The sequence below is a fragment of the Polypterus senegalus genome, chromosome 2 (genome assembly GCF_016835505.1).
Source record: "Polypterus senegalus isolate Bchr_013 chromosome 2, ASM1683550v1, whole genome shotgun sequence".
NCBI lineage: Eukaryota > Metazoa > Chordata > Cladistia > Polypteriformes > Polypteridae > Polypterus > Polypterus senegalus.
The window spans coordinates 185,034,796-185,053,236 of NC_053155.1; the positions used below are offsets into that span (position 1 = coordinate 185,034,796).

At 39.8% G+C, this 18,441-nt stretch overlaps 1 protein-coding gene across 1 annotated transcript in view; it reads left to right on the forward strand.

Annotated features, from left to right (window-relative positions):
* LOC120523586 (omega-amidase NIT2-like) overlaps nt 1-18,441 on the forward strand; it is a 56,954-nt gene that overhangs the window by 29,769 nt on the left and 8,744 nt on the right. Inside the window, exons 7-10 of the mRNA XM_039745000.1 lie at nt 2,428-2,502; nt 4,870-4,948; nt 6,388-6,486; nt 10,622-10,677. Of these exons, the coding sequence (XP_039600934.1) occupies nt 2,428-2,502; nt 4,870-4,948; nt 6,388-6,486; nt 10,622-10,677 (309 nt within the window). The remainder of the gene's footprint in view (nt 1-2,427; nt 2,503-4,869; nt 4,949-6,387; nt 6,487-10,621; nt 10,678-18,441) is intronic.

Genomic DNA, 18,441 nt, shown 5'->3' on the forward strand with positions numbered 1-18,441 from the left:
CTGAGGTGTCACCCTACGCACTCGGGTCCCAATCCAGATGGTTCTGCATGTGGTGGGTGCAGCAATGCACTGTATCAGTGCACGCTCCCAACCTATCTATGCTAGAAATGTATTGCTGAAGTTTAAGAATAGTTTTGGAAAGACATTCTGAGCTTACTGATAAGAATGTATTTTTATGAAAGGTTTTGTAACATCCATCCATTTTCCAAACCCATTTTTTCTGAGGTTGAATTGTATCCCTGCATCCTCTGTAGCTGGACAGGAACTAACACTAGATAGGACAATAGTCAACCAAAATACTCACTCATGCACATCAGCTTAGACTCATATGGGTTAATAAATCACCAGTTAACCTAAAATGTTATGATGTGGAAAGAAACAAGCAATCTCTGTCTGCAGGTTTAAAGGTTAACTTTGGTATTTTTCAAGTTTTTATACATTTTCAAAAACAACAAGACTGCTCATGCATTTTATAATGGAACTTATGGACACCAGAGTACCAATGTGATGAAAAACCGTAAATCTTATAGAGTAAGTCAGTTTTTCAAGCCAAAAATATTGTTGAGTATTGATCCGTATCTTGAGATTACATACATATTGCAAAACAGCACATCCATATTATTTTAAGAAGGACAAAAAGCAAAAAGCAAACCATCGTTATGAGATTTGATCATTTTAAAAGGAGACTGGTGGTGCGCCACACTGTACTAAGTTTATCTTCCTCTGGGTCAGTGCGACATCCTTCAGGGCCAGGGGGACCAAATTCACTTTGGAAAGTCAATGCCAAGTGGTATTGACAGGGCTTGAAGTAGGGCGTTTTTCTGTTTCAGCAGTGGAGTACTTTCTGTAAATGGTTGCAACACCTTGTGCTCTGATGGCACCTCTCCAGAAAAGTCCAAGGGGGACCACCACACCTACTCAATTAAGAAATTCAGTAAAAATTGAAACACATTGCAAGGAGCCCCAAGCTGCCTACATAAATAGAAAGTGGAAGCAATTGTTTATGTCTCCTTCAAGGAATGCACTTAGCATATAATCAAGTGACAAGATCTGAACAGATGTTTATGGCATTTATCCTGCTTATCCAGTCAAGGCCCTGTTACAGCTGGAGCCTCTCCCAAAATCATCTGATGGACACAAGGCAGAAACAGTCCCTGGACAGGGTGCCAGTCCATCACAACGTGAAATCTGACCAGCACATCATCGGCATCCTGCTGCCGACAATTGCAGGCCTGCAGAATACACAGTGTCTGCGATGAGTTCGCAGCATCATCATGGATGCCTCACACCTTAAACATGGACTGTTTATCTTCTTTCCATCAGAGAGGCACTACAAGAGTCTTCAGTCCTGCACCAGCAGGTTCACGAACAGTTTCTTTCATAACATCATCGCCATTCTGATATCTCAAACCTTACACTCAATAGCTGACCTTTCTAAATATCAATAACTTCTGACTATACTCTATGTATATTTTCACCTGTTCATATATATCTATTCTGGACATAAAAATATTTAAAATTTCTATTGTTGCGGAACCACCATAACAGATTCAACACCAGGTCAAAGAATTGCTTGCAGAACAGTCTACTCAGAACAATCAAAAAAAAAAAAAGAATATAAAACAAGCAGTGTAGGTTTTTGCCCAGGCTTTCTGATTGATTAGCTTCTTATCATTTCTCTCACCTACACTCTCTTGTCTCTTTCTCTGCCGCTATTTCTGTTGCTTTTTTCCATCTGAACTCTTAAGTTTTGCTGGAAAAGAATGACCTATAAACTTTATCCTGAGATTAACTCCTATCAAGACCTCAGACATGCTTCCTGGGTCAAAGTATTCCTCTGAGGTAGTAGGGCTAGTAAATCTCATCATCTTAGTGTGGTGGACCCTATAGCCTCTCTCTATGCCAAAGACTTTGAATTACTCTAAAATACCCACCCTTGAAAGATTAGGTAGTTAGGATATAGTGGGTTGGATAATGGATGGATGAAAGATTAATGTGACAGTTCTCTTCTCATAGAAGACTGTCTCTTCTCATTTAATCTAGTCAGGAATCATGTGGTACCTTCTTGTGATTTAAAAGAATTGTGTTGGTCTCCAGGCAATACCCTAGGACATCACATTCTGTCTCACTGGTACCCTTATAATAATTATTTACAGTACAGGGCACCAACATGATTTATAGACAGTATTACTCCCTGATTGTCACTTATTGTCTGATGTACTCAGGTTCAGGTATGGGGGCCTCTCTTTGTCTGAGGACTTGTAATAGTTTTCTTATCCCTACCAGTTCCACTGTTTTCTCTTAGCAACCCCTTTCAACTGAGCAACCCTTCACTATACATTTTAAATGGCTGACATTATCACACATGTAATGGTTTGAAAAAGAAGAACATATTTATAAAAATTAATCATTTGTCTCTTTTTTCAGCTTTCTGTAAGATTGGGCTTGGTCTTTGCTATGACCTGCGTTTTGCTGAGCTGGCTCAAGCTTACACCAAGAAAGGTGAGCAAATTTAGTTCTGCCACACTCATATGAAGTGCTGAACATGCTTCACTGCATTTCAAAAGAAACACCAATAAAGTGAATTCTTTATACACTTTATACACTTTATACAGTTCCATTTTTTATATGTTCAGCGTACAGTGAAATTCTTACTTACATGTCGGACCTATAAGTAACACTGTGCCATGAAGCAGAAGGTTTTCTTAGATTACATTAGATCAGATATACTTTATTTTTCCCAAGCAAGAATGAGAGAAGGAAAATGTATCACTTCTTAAAAAAGTTACGGGATCACTTAATTATCACAGTCTAACACCAAGTCAGTTAAGCTTCAGGAAAATCAATCTGTCCAGTTAGGAAGCATAAGCGATTGTGAATCAACTTCACCTCCTTTGGAGAAAATGAAAGTGACAAGAGCAAGACAACCCTCATTAAGGGAATGGTTTTGTAGATGGTGGCCCAGGCAATTGCTATCTTCTTATCCTTCCTGACTGACTGATTCTTCTGTAGTTTTCCATTTTGCTAGTGTCCTTGTCATCACTGGTAGCTTGAGGCAGTACCTGCAGCTGATAGAGGTTGCACAGGCAGTTCTGCTCCTTCAGTATGGCACATCTATACATGCCATTGCAAAAGGTATCAAGAGCATGGAGGAGTTATTGTCAGGCAGGCCATTACACAAGGAGAGCTGGGCAGGGCCATAGAAGGGCATTAACCCAGCAGCAGGATCGTTATCTGCTCATTTGTGTGAGTAGGTTCAGGAGAAGTGCTGCCAGAGCCCTACAAACATGACCTATATGATCTCCAGCTGGCTACTGGTGTGCATGTTTCTGACCAAGGGTGGCGTGAGTGCCCAACATCATCTAGTGGGACCTGTGGTCATACCCTATCACTGTGCAGCTGAGTTGACATATGCCAGAGAATACCACAATTTGCAGCTCCGCCACTGGCGCCCGTTTCTCTTCACAGATGTGAAAGAGTCCTGGAGATGCCATGGTGAACATTATGCGGCCTGCAACATTATCCAACATGACTAGTTTGGCAGTGGGTCAGTGATGGTCTGGGAAGGCATACCCTTGGAGGGTCACACAGACCTCCACATGCCAGGCAACAGTACTCCTAACTGCTGTTAGGTACTGGAATGGAATCCTAAGAGCCATTGTCAGACCTTACACTGGTGCAGTGGGCCCTGGGTTCCTCCTGGTGCAGGACAACGCCTGGCCTCATGTGGCCAGAGTGTGTAGGCAGCTCCTGGATGACAAAGGCATTGGTGCCACTGTCTGGACCACATATCCCCAGGCTTTCCTAATGTAACAGCTCGTCTCCAGGTGTCTCCTCCGTGTTCTTGAGACCTTCTTCCAACGTCACATATGGATGTGTCATCCTGGAGGAGCAGGACTGCCTGTGCAACCTGAATTGGCTGCAGGTTCCGCCTCGTGCTACCAGTAGTGACAAGGACACTAGAAAAACTCAAAGCTAGAGAAGAATCAGTCAGGAAGGATAAGGAGACAGCAGTTGTCTGTGGCCACCACCTGCAAAACCATTCCCCTTTTGGGGGTATTCTTGCTGTTGCCTCTCCAGTGCACCTGTTGTCACTTTCATTTGCGCCAAAGCAGGTGAAGTTGATTAACTTATGCTTAGTAACTGGACAGATCGATATCCCTCAAGCTTAATTGACTTGGTCTTAAATTTTTGAACAATATGTATATATTATAATAAATAAACAAGATGCTCCCAAACACACATACGAACTTCTGGCTTGGAAAATGAGAAGCTGCTGCTGTTAATAAGAGGTTTGTAGTTGGCGGCAAGATGGTGAGCCCTGTCAAGAAATACCACAGGATTATATTTAAAAGCATTAACGTTTGAATTCAGCAGGTCCAGCTTGCAGTGTCCAGAAAAGGAAGATATGCCTTTGGAAGTTGTCTGGTTGAAGACACCAGCGTTCAAAATGACTCATCTTTAGAATGTTCACAACAGAGTGAACCATTTCTGTTGCCGAGTTTAAATATAAATATGAGCAAGCTTGAAGATGATGCAACCCCCTCTGGATCTCACATTTCAGCTTTAATTGCAATGTGCTCCCTTTATTTAGTATCTGTTATTCACATAGGTCTCTAGACTCTCGTGCTTTTTTTCCATTCTGCCTGATAGTATCAGATGTAACCCATCCAGCATTACAAGCCTCTGAAATAGGATATTTTATTAAATATTTTAGCACTAAGGAAAATAAGCTTATCCTAATACAGCCCCATTTCCCTTGTTAAGTCTGCTATGGCCTTTTCTCCTTGGGACATAAGTTTACCTGGTGATACTTGTAATCATTCTCTCATTTTGTCTCTTCCCATTCCCTTATTTTGTTCCTCCAAGGATGTCATCTGTTGGTGTATCCCAGTACCTTTGGTCTGACAACAGGCCCAGCCCACTGGGACATTCTGCAGCGGGGAAGGTCAGTGCCATAAGGGTCACAAATACGAAGAGGGCAGTGGGAGAAAATCTGGCTACATTACATTTGTGTGTGTAGCAGCATTTGCCAAATTTCTGTACTTGCTTGAGTGAGACTTTATGGGATTTAAAACTAGTCTGTACTGGTTTGGCTATGGTTATTTTACAGCCAGTGAATTAAAGATAATGACACTGTTTGCCCCCATTAACTACTATGTGGGCATACTGACTCCAAAGGCAGTGCTTTCCAAACTAACATCAAGGCTGAATGGGGTATTTCTAAGGGTTACATGATGGTCTGAAAAATGTTCTAAAGAAGTTACTTCACAGGCACAATATGAAGGATTATTGAAATAGCAATTAATGTGAAATAGTTGTAAATAATGTAGCATCCACATACGCCTACTATGACAATGTTTGAGTCTATTTATGTCCAATGTATCAATTTGATTGATCATTTACATTTTTTAGTGTGTTCAGACTTGGAGAAGATTGTAGTTAATGTTGCTGCCAAAAAGGTTTGAGAACAAATGCACCAGAGGATACCCACTTTCTTTTGTGTGGATTCCTTCTAGATGCTAGGACCTGCCTTCTGTTACTAATACATCAGATGTTTATACCCCAGTCAGGCCATTTCATAGAGGAGGACAGAGCCATTCTAATGGCATGGACCTACGTTATCTTTCTTTTTAAGTGTACAGTATGTAGTTGCAGGTGCTGGTGGCTGTTTTTCTTTGTAAAGAAGCCATCCAGGCAGAATTACTTTAGTTCTTTTTCAATGTAATGCTCTATCAGTTGTAATGCGAAGGCACTGTAGACTATTAGCACAGTATCTTATCATAAAAAATCCTGTTTCATAATAAATCTGTTATCATCGAGTTCATTTTTATTTTTTAATTTTTGCTGATGTTTTCTCCACCCATTCATGGCAGGTTTGAGTAGTACTTGTAAATTTTAAATACTGAAGAACTTAAATACCATTTCAAACTGTTTTCAGGACATTACCTGCTATTTCTTTATGAGACTCTGTGAAGTGCCTTGAACATGGGAAAGGTGCTATATAAATAAAATGTTTTATTATTATTAAATTATTATAATTATATTTCTAAAATGGCATATTTTCCCTTTTAAAATTAAATCTACAACACCATCAATTGTGCAGAAAGAGGAAGGGTCTAAACACATTCTGAATCCATGATATGAATAGTAATATCGTCATTTTTCTAAAGTACCTAGAGGTAGAACTTGCTTAACTGATGGGTTTCAGAATGTATGCCCTTAAAACAGCACCTTGGAGACCTGCAAATTGGAGTTTGAATTTTGTAAAGCACAACTGAACAGAAGTAATGGACTCTGAATTGTTAAGTTATTTTGCACTTTTATAATGTAACACTTCCAGCACCTCTGTCCTCATAAGCCATCACTATTGACTGTTTCTCACAGGGCACTGGACAACCAGGTCTATGTAGCCACGTCCTCGCTTGCCACTGATAATGATGCTGACTATATTTCCTGGGGCCACAGTGCAATAGTGAACCCATGGTGAGTGTCCATCTGAAACTCAGTTTTATGTGTGAGCTCCATGTAGACACGGGGGCTAATGCACATTGAATCCATTTGCGCTGTTCTTCTCTTAATGTCTGTTTTTCATTACACTATGTGGTAGACATAATTGGTCCACCTTTATAAATTTGCTTCTCAGATACAGATTTTTATTTTATACTTAAGAGTTTAGTGGACTATACAGTAATTCTAAATATATTATAATGCAACATACACAGAAAACATTATGTTGGAGTGTAAAAAGAGAAGCATCTTTGTTGTGTCCGTATTGAATCTGTGCTATGTTATGTTCATTGAACAATGTAAACTAAGTAGAGCAAGAGCAGGTACTGAGACTGAGGGTGATACGTGTATTTTTAAAAGCAAAATGTTACACAACCCATGCTAACAACTGCAAAGTTAAAAATGTGAAACTGCACATACAATTTGTTTGAAAAAGTAAACACAGCAGATTTCAACTCTGGAATTAATGAGTGAATAAATGAATACAGATTTTATGACATTACCCATTCATGTTTTATAAAGGAAAACAAAATATTCTTTTTGAGATCAACAGTTCGGTTTATGGTCTAAGCTAAGAAACCATGTTTTGATCTGTTTATCTTTAAGTTGATTCGTTGCATCATTTAACTCATCTATATACTGTATACACTCACTGGCCACTTTATTAGGTACACATATTCAACTGTTTGTTAACACAAATTTCTAATCAGCCAGTCACATGGCAGCAAGTCAATGCATTTAGACATGTAGACATTGTCAAGAAGACCTGCTGAAGTTCAAACCAAGCATCAGAATGTGGAAGAAAGATAATTGAAGTGACTTTGAACATGGCATGGTTGTTGGTGCCAGACGGGCTGGTCTGAGTATTTCAGAATCTACTGGGATTTTCATACACAGCCATCTCAAGGGTTTAATGAGAATGGTCCAAAAAAGGGAAAATATCCAGTGAACAGCAGTTCTCTGGGTGAAAATGTCTTGTTGATGCCAGAGGTTGGGGGAGAATGTCCAGACTGGTTTGAGCTGATAGAAGGGCAACAGTAATTCAAATAACCACTTGTTACAACCAAGATATGCAGAAGAGCATTTGTGAACACACAACATATCAACCCTTGAAGCAGATGGGCTATAGTAGCAAGAGACCACACTGGGTCCCACTCCTGTCAGCTAAGAACAGGCAACTGAGGCTACAATTCACATGGGCTCACTAAAATTAAACACAAAGAAGATCAGATGATTGGAAAAACATTGCCTGGTTTGACGAGTCTCAATTTTTGCTGAGACATTTGGATGGTAGGGTCAGAATTTGCCATCAACCACATGAAAGAATGGATTAATCTTGATTTAGGCTGGTGGTAGTGGTGGTATGATGGTGTGTGTGATAATTTCTTGGTACACTTTGTGTTCCTTAGTATCAATTGAACATCATTTAAATGCCACAGCCTGGCTCAGTATTGTTGCTGGCCACGTCCAACCCTTTATGACAGCTGTACCCATCTTCTGATGGCTACTTGCACAAACCTCAAGTCATCTCAAACTGATTTCTTGAACATGACAATGAGTTCACTGTACTCAAATGGCCTCCACAGTCACCAGATCTCAATCCAATAGAGCTCCTTTGGAATGTGGTAGAATGGGAGGTTTGCATCATGGATGTATAGCCAACAAATCTGCAGCAACTAAGTGATATCATGTCAATATGGACCAAAATCCCAGAGGAATGTTTCCAACACCTTGTTGAATCTATGCTACAAACAATTATGGCAGTTCTGAAGGCAAAAGGGGGTCTAACCTGTTACTAGCAAGGTGTACCTAATAAAGTGGCCATTGAGTGTATATATAATGCAAAGCTGACTGACTCACTCACTCATCAACAAAAACAAAATTTCCCATTTAGTTAAAAAGCTCAAATTTGGCAGGATGGTACACTTAAGGTAGTTGGTATCTGCAAAGAAAAGACATTTTGATGTATTAGTAATCAGGGTTAAACCCATCCCACTACAGTGGAAAAACTAAATACCTCACAGCCTCAAAAATGCTTTTGATTGAAATGTGATGTTATAGAAAAAAAGAAAATTTGCAGACCCATGTTTTTTATTTGTTGATATTATTTATTAATATGCTAACCAAACATGTGCTGTGTTCTGCTAGGAATGGGCTTTGTACAAATGCAGCAGAAGTGACTGACAGGTCAAGCCAATAGCACCACTAATTAACAGGGTGTGCAAACAACTGAAGAAGGGGCAATGTCTTTGACAGGAAAAAGGAGACGTGAACATGTCTGGCATGTACTGTGAGGTGTGAAATGGAAAGAGAAAGTTTTTCAAGCTCAAGGAAGATGCAAAAGCTCAACAGTTAGCAAGCATGATCTAAACCACAAGTGCTGGTGCCAGGCTTTGTAGGTGTTAGTGTAGGTATTGCTTCTCTAGGAGCAAAAAAGGAGTGAGACAGAAGTAGAGGTGGAAGTGGTGTATTTAGATCCAAGATAAACCAGGAGCAAAGGTGTCAGTTTAAACTTAGTGGTTCCTCCATGAGCTACTCCATTGTAATATATATTCACATCTATGGACATTAAAAGAGGACCTCCGCCTCATCATCTGAAATCGTTTACATTTACATTCATGTCTGCTTCAGTTCCCCACTGTCCAATATTCTTTACATATATGTACTATATATAATCACAAAAGCTGATTTTACAACTGATGAAAACACAAAAAGAGACAGGCCTATTGGAGTGAACAACATAAGCAAATGAAAATCATAAAGTTTGAAATAAAGATAATAATACATACTCAAATTTAACACTGTTCCTACTAATTACTCATTTCAATTCAAAAGAGTACACTTTCCTGTTAAACAATGTTTTGCAATTACCATCAACAAATGGCAAGTCATTAGGAAAAACAGGAATTGATCCAATGCTAGAATGTTTTACTCATGGTCAATTGTATGTAGCATGTTCAAAAGTAAGCAACTCTGAAGACCTAATAATATTATGATTACTTGCCTGATAACTATACTGTATTCAAAATGACTTACAACCATCTAAGATTGAATTGGTTACATTTCTTTTCTATTCCCATTTGGAGTGATTTTCTCAAGGTCACACAGTGCCATTAGCAGGATTTGGACCCACAACCTCAGAGTTTGAAGTTCTAGGTTCAAAGCCTTAACCACTACACCTCAGTGCCTGCTGATAACAGTAACCATAGGTGAGAAAAATACAAACATCGTATACAGAAAAGTACTTAGTTACATCGTACTTCTGATACACATAAATAATCGAAGGCACTCTAACTGAAGTCACTCTCTTACAAAAATTCTCAGGCGAAGCCAGATAACACAGTAAGTCATCTTCTTATATAATATGCTACCATGGCTGTCCGTTTCTCTGTCCAGGATTTTAGATCACCTGTAGCTCGCAAACCGTTTGACCTATTGACCTGAAATTTTGTACGCATATACTATGTGACCTCTACTGTCCACTGATGATTTTTATTACTCTTTTTATTTTTATTTTATTTTATTGTAGAATCAACTCTTGGCAGCTTGCAGCTCGCAGCAGGGCGGCCGTGCGGTGCAAGCGTACGGTTGCCATTCTCATCCCTACCACCTTTGCTGTCACTTCCTCTACCTCTTCATATCTTAAGTCATTCTTGAGGCAGATTGAAAAAAATTTAAAGAAAACATACTAAGTAATTGCAACACAAACTCTGACTTAATCAGTTTTAATCGTTGGCCTCGCAAAAAGATGCCGACGGAAGAAGTGAAGAAGTGGGCTGCTAGGGTGGAGAAAAGAAGAGCTGCTGAGGAAGCAGCAAGTGCATTAACCTCTGAGCAAACAAATGCTAAATGTACAGAGAAAGAGTATGAAAATTATGAATGCTCCAGTCAAGGGTATTCACTGCACATTATCGTGCAGTACGCTGTTACTGGTATAATATAATAGCGTTACAGTGGCAGGTTCTGGCTTCTAGCATTGTTCAGAGCTGATGAATGTAATGTAATATTATTTGTGTTGAAAAGTTCTTGGTAAAGATTCACATTATGGACTATGCAAACTAAAAACACCATTGAATAATGTTTTAATTACTTTTTTATTGAATGATATCAGGGGTGATGTGGTGGCCCAAGCTGGTTCTGAAGAAACCATTATTTATGCAGACATTGGTGAGTAAATTCTAATTTAAGCATCACATGACAACTTTGTTTAAATTGAAAGAAAATTTGATTTTGTGACATAACCAAAGTATGCCAAGTTTCACTATCCCACATTGCTCAATTACCTTTTTGTGTATTAGTCCTATGAGTCTTACAAACATCTACAGTTGTCCATTTAGACTTAACCACAGCTAATAAGCAGATCTATCTATACCTGATGTGTTGATAGATAGATAGATAGATAGATAGATAGATAGATAGATAGATAGATAGATAGATAGATAGATAGATAGATAGATAGATAGATAGATAGATAGTAACAGTAAGTGAACTAGGTTCAATACAATCTACTGATAAATAATGCCATTATAATATTTTTCATTCCAACTTAATGCATTTGTCATCAATACATTGTGTTTCATGTACTGTGATAAAAGCAGTCTTTTACATTTTTTTTCTCATAAAAACATTATTCAGCATAATTCTTATACACACACTTTTAAGATAGTTTGAGTTATACAATTAAGGATTTAATTGAACAGTAATTTCATTTAAATTATAAAATATCAGAGTTATCAGAGTAAAATCATTTTCAATGTGAAAGGAATGAAGAAGAAAATAAATATATTGACTCAAGTTTCTTTACATTATAAATACTGTTTATTTCATGAACAGAAGATTATGTGGTAGGCATTCACTTAAATTGCTCATTCATCTGTATTAAAGTATTTCATTCTATTAAAACATGGCAAATACCTAATTGTACTGCTTTATCTACCAAGCAAAAGGGAAGTCAGCAATGGAAAGTGTGATGTCAAACATCTACTGCAGTACCTAATGAACCAAGGAATGCTAGTTGCCCCACACGTAATACTTAGAATACCAGAGTACTAAAGAGTTTGCCTCTAGCTGTGAACAGCAGTGCAGAGTAACTATGTAGAATGTGAATAATGTTCACTGTATAATATGCAAAGCACATTACATGAAATTGAACATGCAGCAAAACTGTATTTTGTTTTACGAACAGAAAAGAGAAACACATTTTACTTCACTTCCATTGAAAAGTATGCAATTGACACAAGAAGAAAAGTCTGGAAGCATTTACTTTACTTTAATTTCACAAATGTCTACCTGTCAGAATCAGAATCAGAATTCACTTTATTGATCAGGTACATAATGTGTACTTATAATTTCATCTTGATAGTATTTGTGCAACATACAAGGACAACACAGCATACAAGGGCAATGCAAAATAGAAAGTGATAAAATAGGATTCAATAATTCAGGTTATTCAGTCTATTGTGCAGGTATACAGAGATACTGAGTAGAAGCTCAGACTTGATTAATCAGAAAAATGGCACATGGCAAAATACTGTTTAGGGTGGCGTTGTTTTACTTTCACTGCATGAAGGCCTTTGCCGGTGGGAAGTCTCTGGACCAGGGGATGCCCTGGTGAGTCAGATCAGCACTTCATTACTCTGGACTCATAGAGGACTTGAATGTACGGTAAATTATAGCCTATGACCTTTTCACAGGCTCTGATGATGCGCTTCAGATTGGCCTTAGCCTGAACAGAGGCAGCGCCAAACCAGACAGTTATACAGTAGATGAAGTCAGAATGGACTTGATGATGGCTGTATAGACCTGGACAGATATTGCTTAAGGGGGACTGAAATTTACTCAGCAGGCACAAAAAGAGCATTCTGTGATGTGCTATCTTAATAATTTATGTGATGTTGTTAAGTTTTTGTGACAGCACAGTGCACAGACACTTAAATGATTCTGTCGTCCCAATGGCTCAGCTATTTATAACAAACTAGCCAACTCGAGGCGTGCCATACGCCGCATAATCAGGCCGTTTTTTTAATGATTTTTCAGCACAGGGAGAAAAGTAACATTTGAAAAATCGGTAATGTAATAAATCAGCAAGAAAAGCAACATTGTAACAAAGCACGGAACGAACCAACACACAATCGTCGGTGACTGAAAACTGGCGGACCGTCCTTGTGCCTCCTCCTGCCAGACGGAGGGATGGGGGTGCACGGCGCGGAGGTTGGAACGGGAGGAGAGGAGAAGGACGTCCATTCAGCTCCGTCCGTCATGCTAGTCTGCTGATTTCTCATTCAGTATACACTGCCCGCTCATGTGCCCACCTCCAACTCGTCACTTGAGTCGTCGTCTTTATACTGTCCAGATGTATGTGTGACTGACGTAGACTTTTCATTGCTCTGCGGATCTGGCTGCTTTTCTATATATAATCCACTAAGACACCCGGCCACGGTAGTAGCGAGGTGGGAGAGGGGTGTGTACAAAGGGTTGGGACGTAAGCAGTGGGAGCGTATGAGTCGCCTCAATGTCATGCATAATTATTTATTGAATGTTAAACACTTCTGGAAAGACGCGGTTGTCTAAAATGGGTTGGTGTGAGAATACAACAGTAAGCGAATGAAAGATGGAACTCTGGAGAGAGCAAAATACAACACAATAGTGAACCCGCGGCATAACAAACGCTGCATAATTATTTATTGATGGTTGAGCACTTCTGGAAAGACACAGTTGTCTAAAAAGGGAGGGTTTGAGAAAACAACAGAAAGTGAATGAAAAGATGGAACTCTAGACTTTTCAATGCTCTGTGCGGGTTTGGCTGCCTTTCTATATATAATCCACCAAGACACCCGACCACGGTAGTAGCGAGGTGGGAGGGGGGTGTGTACAAAGTGCAGGAGCATCTAAGAAGATGCATGTTTGTCGCGGATATGAATTGCTGTATGTAGCGTGTAAAACAGTTTGCTATGGTGCACGCGGTCATGCGTCGTACCGAAAACTTGGTTTTTAAAGACTGCTTACTTCATTGTGTTTTAACTTCAGTTGTAAAGGAATGTTTTAAGGACCCCATGGGAGACCCCTCGGTTTTGGCTGCTTTTCTATATATAATCCACCAAGATACCACGGTAAGAGGGGGTTGTGCACAAAGGGTAGGGCCGTAATGAGTGGGAGTATATGAGTCACACTTAGTGGGAATTCCACGGCTTGCAGCCCGAATGGAGCTCAACGGCTTACCCACGCCTCTCTGCGCTGGGTAGACACATGGTCAGTCTCGTGCATAATTATTTATTGGATGCTAAACAGTTCTGGAAAGACACGGATGTCTAAAACGGGTTGGTGTGAGAATACAACAGTAAGTGAATGAAAAGATGGAACTCTGGAGAGAGCAGAATACAACACAATAGTGAACCCGTGGCATAACAAACGCCTCGTGGCTCAGACGTGCATGCAGACTCTTACCACAGACGAAAGGGACTAACTGGGTGGTCGGTGAGTTTTTGCGTCTGGACAAATGGGCAGGCAGTGTGAATGCCTAGAGAGCGAGGGTAGACGCCGGTCGGTGAAAAAGGAGTGTTGGTGGGCAGGAAAACGTCTTCCGTGTTCCTGCAGGAGCATCTAAGAAGACGCATGTTTGTCACGGATGCGAATAGCTGTATGTAGCGTGTAAAACAGTTTGCTATGGTGTACGCGGTCGCGCGTCGTAACTGAAAAGTTGGTTTTTAAAGACTGCTTACTTCATTGTGCTTTAACCTTAGTTGTAAAGGATTTTTTTAAGGATCCCATGGGATACCCCTTGCACACGCTGCATATGGCGATTCACCTCCGCGAGAAACATGCCTCTATGAACAGTCAACGTAGCTCGGAGGTGCATGACATTAACCTGACCTGCACTGTATGTGGCCTCTACGACAGACGAATATAAATGACGCCATTTTTTCTTTTTTCGTCGTGTCAGAGTTGGTGAGCGTGGCCCTGCAAGTCGTCGTCGTCTCCAATGGGCTTGGAGTTGGTGGGCGTGGCTCCTTCCTGCGTGCGCCAAAGGTGTCTAACTTGTCGGCGGCTTAGTGAATCCACACCCCTTCCAGGGTGCTTTCCATGGTTGTCTTGCCTTAGTGAATTTTATATATAGACTAGCAAAATACCCGTGCTTCGCAGCAGAGAAGTAGTGTGTTAAAGAAGTTATGAAAAAGAAAAGGAAACATTTAAAAAATAATGTAACATGATTGTCAAAGTAATTGTTTTGTGGATTTGGCGGCAGCGTCACGAAGTTGTTTTTGTATAGCTGCATCAGAAAATGTACCACGACGTCTGACACGCCTCCTTTTTACTGTTTTCTCACAGCTTGGATTGCTGCTGTCATAATGGGTTTGAGTCTACATATATATAGCAAAATACCCGCGCTTCACAGCGGAGAAGTAGTGTGTTAAAGAAGTAATGAAAAAGAAAAGGAAACATTTTGAAAATAACGTAACATGATTGTCATTATAATTGTTTTGTCACTGTTATGAGTGTTTCTGTCATATATATATATATTTACACACACACACATATAAACATATATATATATACATATCCATACATATATATATAAACATATACACATATATATATATATACACACACATATATATATATATATATATATATATATATATATATATATATATATATATATATATATACACACATATATACAGTCTTTGGGGTGCGAGCAACTGTTGCTGGGGGTGGCAGAATCCATGAAGGAAGGAAAATGAAAAACATTATTTGTACAAAATAATTAAATGGGCAGGCTATTTCATATCAGTGCAATACGCTGCTTGTTGAAACGGATGACTCCCGCTCTTACGTGCAAGTCTGCGTGGATATTATGAACTATCGTTTCTGTTCAAGTTCTATTTAAATTTTAAATAGAAGGAATTTTTATTTAGTCGACAGAATATTATTCGAATAAATCAACTCAAACCTTAAATAACTTATAATATTTTGCTCTCCATAAAAATATATCCTGTCTAAATTATACAAGTTAGAAATAAAGTAAGCGTTAAAAGAACAAACATTCAAATTTCTTTACTCTTATGTAATTTTATATAAAAATAAACTTAAATTTTAAATATCCCAAAAGATTTTGCTCTCCATAAAAATATATCCTGTCAAAATTATACAAATTCAAATATGAACATGGTGCATAACAAAACCTGGAAATATAAATAAAATTTGTTCTTTTCAGCAATAACAAATCAAATCATTCAGTTGTCTTTGCTCTTATGTCATTTTATCAGAGCTGGACGCCTGGCATCTTTTTTTGGCAACAAGTTCGTTTCTGTTTGGTGTGAGGTTCTGTGTTGTGGAGATTCTCAGGATGGACTGCAGGTGCTCATCAGTGAGGCGACTCCTGTGTGCTGTTTTGTTAGTCTTCATGACTGAGAAGAGCTTCTCACACAGATATGTGCTACCAAACATGCACAAGGTTCGAGCCGCATGTAGACGGAGCTGGAGCATTTTGCGGAATGGAGTGAATAAACTGTGCGGGCCGTGCAGTATCGTACTTTGCCTTCAGTGTGCCATTACACTGCAGCTCAATCACCTCCATCTGAATCTGCACAGGTGCAGTTTCCACATCGACGGCAAATGGGTTGCGAAACAACTCAAAATTCTTTTTTTGTTCTTCAAAGTCACCAAAGCGCCATGCGAACTCAGTGCGCAGTGCGCTCAGTTTATCAGCAAAGTGCGTATTTGGGAACACCGTTGTGCCGACTTGGTTCAACATTACTTGGCAACAGGGAAAGTGGGGCAAGTTGCACTGGTGCATTTGTGTCTCCCATAAAAGTAGCTTCACTTGAAATCACTTTGTGATTTTGCACGGTAAAACGTCTGCTGAAGTGTCAGATTCTTCTTTAACTCTTCTGCTTTCTGTATCTTGTGCATTGCATTCAGGTCTTTCAGGTTATCTTGATGTTTTGTCTCATAGTGCCGTCTTAGATTAAATTCTGTAATTACAGCCACATTAGCTCCACAAATGAGACACAGGTTTACCGGCAATGTCAGTAAACATATACTCAGCCTCCCATCGGTTTTTAAAGGCTCTATGTTCAGAATCACCTTTTCTCTTTGGCATCGTGTGGGCTAGCTTCGCAATAACTTGCAGCATCATAAGCTAGACTTGATTAACGCGGTAAGTGTTGGCAAGGCAGCTGAAGCGCTGCATTATGGGATCTGTAGTTTATTGTGTTACCAGCGCTTCATATCCCCGGCCATTAATAACAATAATACAGTATATAAAATGATCTCGCGGGCGGATATAATTACGCGGGCGGATGTGGCCCGTGGGCCTTGAGTTTGACACATATGGACTAAATAGAACTTGAAAAGATATATTTTTTCGAATGTGATCGCGCAATTCAGATCGAGTTGACGCGCACTACAGTACATCGAGCCTGCATGCTATTGTGGTTTTGCCTGTGTGCCTCAATAAGTTACCCTCCCCTCGCTCTTACTTTTTTACCGTTCATCTAATGAATACACTGAGTATGGCTTTACCAAAACAATCATTGATCGAATAAAGTACCCATTATTCATGAAGCTTCAATTGGTGATCTGTCTTTCTGCGTTAACCGCATATTTTTCATACGCCTCAAACCAAGGGGATGCGAAGGTAAAATGAATCGAGAAGCGCGCGTACATACTTAGTGCACCCCCTCTCAGGAATCGAACCTCGGACGTCGGCATTAGAGTCGAAGGCTCTACTATTGCGCCACGGTGTGTGGTTTGTCTATTTGAGCGTAGCAGTGTAATTCGGTTTTTGTTCAGCACTCTTTGGAACTGTTGCTTTTTGTCTGCGCACTGCGTCAGTTCATGTGAGCCGCTGAATATGGTTTTATATGTCACTCGCTCGCTTCTAATTGTTTCGCTGCCTTCTTAATTATATAATGCATGTTTTCTTCAGTGCTTTTTGTAGCTCTTCCTGGTTTTCTATGTAATGCGTGATTACGTGAGAGGCATGATGATGTCACACGAAACTCCGCCCCCACGGCTTTCGAGCTCAACTCCATTACAGTAAATGGCGAAAAATAGCTTCTAGTTATGACCATTATGCGTAGAATTTCGAAATGAAACCTGCCCAACTTTTGTAAGGAAGCTGTAAGAAATGAGCATGCCAAATTTCAGCCTTCTTACCTACACGGGAAGTTGGAGAATTAGTGATGAGTCAGTGAGTCAATCAGTCAGTGAGGGCTTAGCCTTTTATTAGTATAGATTCCGGCGTGCTTTCCATGGTTGTCTTGCCTTAGTGAATTATATATATAGATGATAGGTAAGCAGGTGACTCTTTATTGAAATCCAAATTTATTGCCTTAATTTTTGAATGGTAAAGTCAAAACTATTAGGACTGTACCCCAGTGTCAGATATTCCACCTCTTATCTTTATATGGATTCGTCATTGTTTTAAATGAGGTTTATTAGTGTGATGTCATCTGCAAATTTAAGAAGTTAAACAGACGAGGTACAATCATTTGTATATAGTACTGGGAAAAGGACACATCCCTGTGGTGCACCAGTACTGTTCGTTCGTTCGTCCGTCCGTTGAATCGACAAGGACCATCTCGTCATCTGGTTAAGGATGGGGTGGGTCTGGGTGAGTGCGTAAATGGCTTACTAGTCCAATACGTGCTCGGAATAGTCTTTGGCAATGCGGACAGGAAATGGTTGTGGCAGACGACGGTCTAATGCTGTCTTTTCTGACTTGTCTGCGTTGTTCAGCTGCCGTGGTCCTGCTGGTTTCATAAGATTAAGCCCCCTTCTTGACAGCTGATCTCCATTTGGTTTTGTCCTGTCCAATTTAATAGGATTGATGTTGAAGGCTTTCAGGGCTGCTTTGAGTGTGACTTCATAGCGCTTACGTTGACCTCCTTGGGAGCGCTTGCCTTGCGTGAGTTCACCAAAGAACAG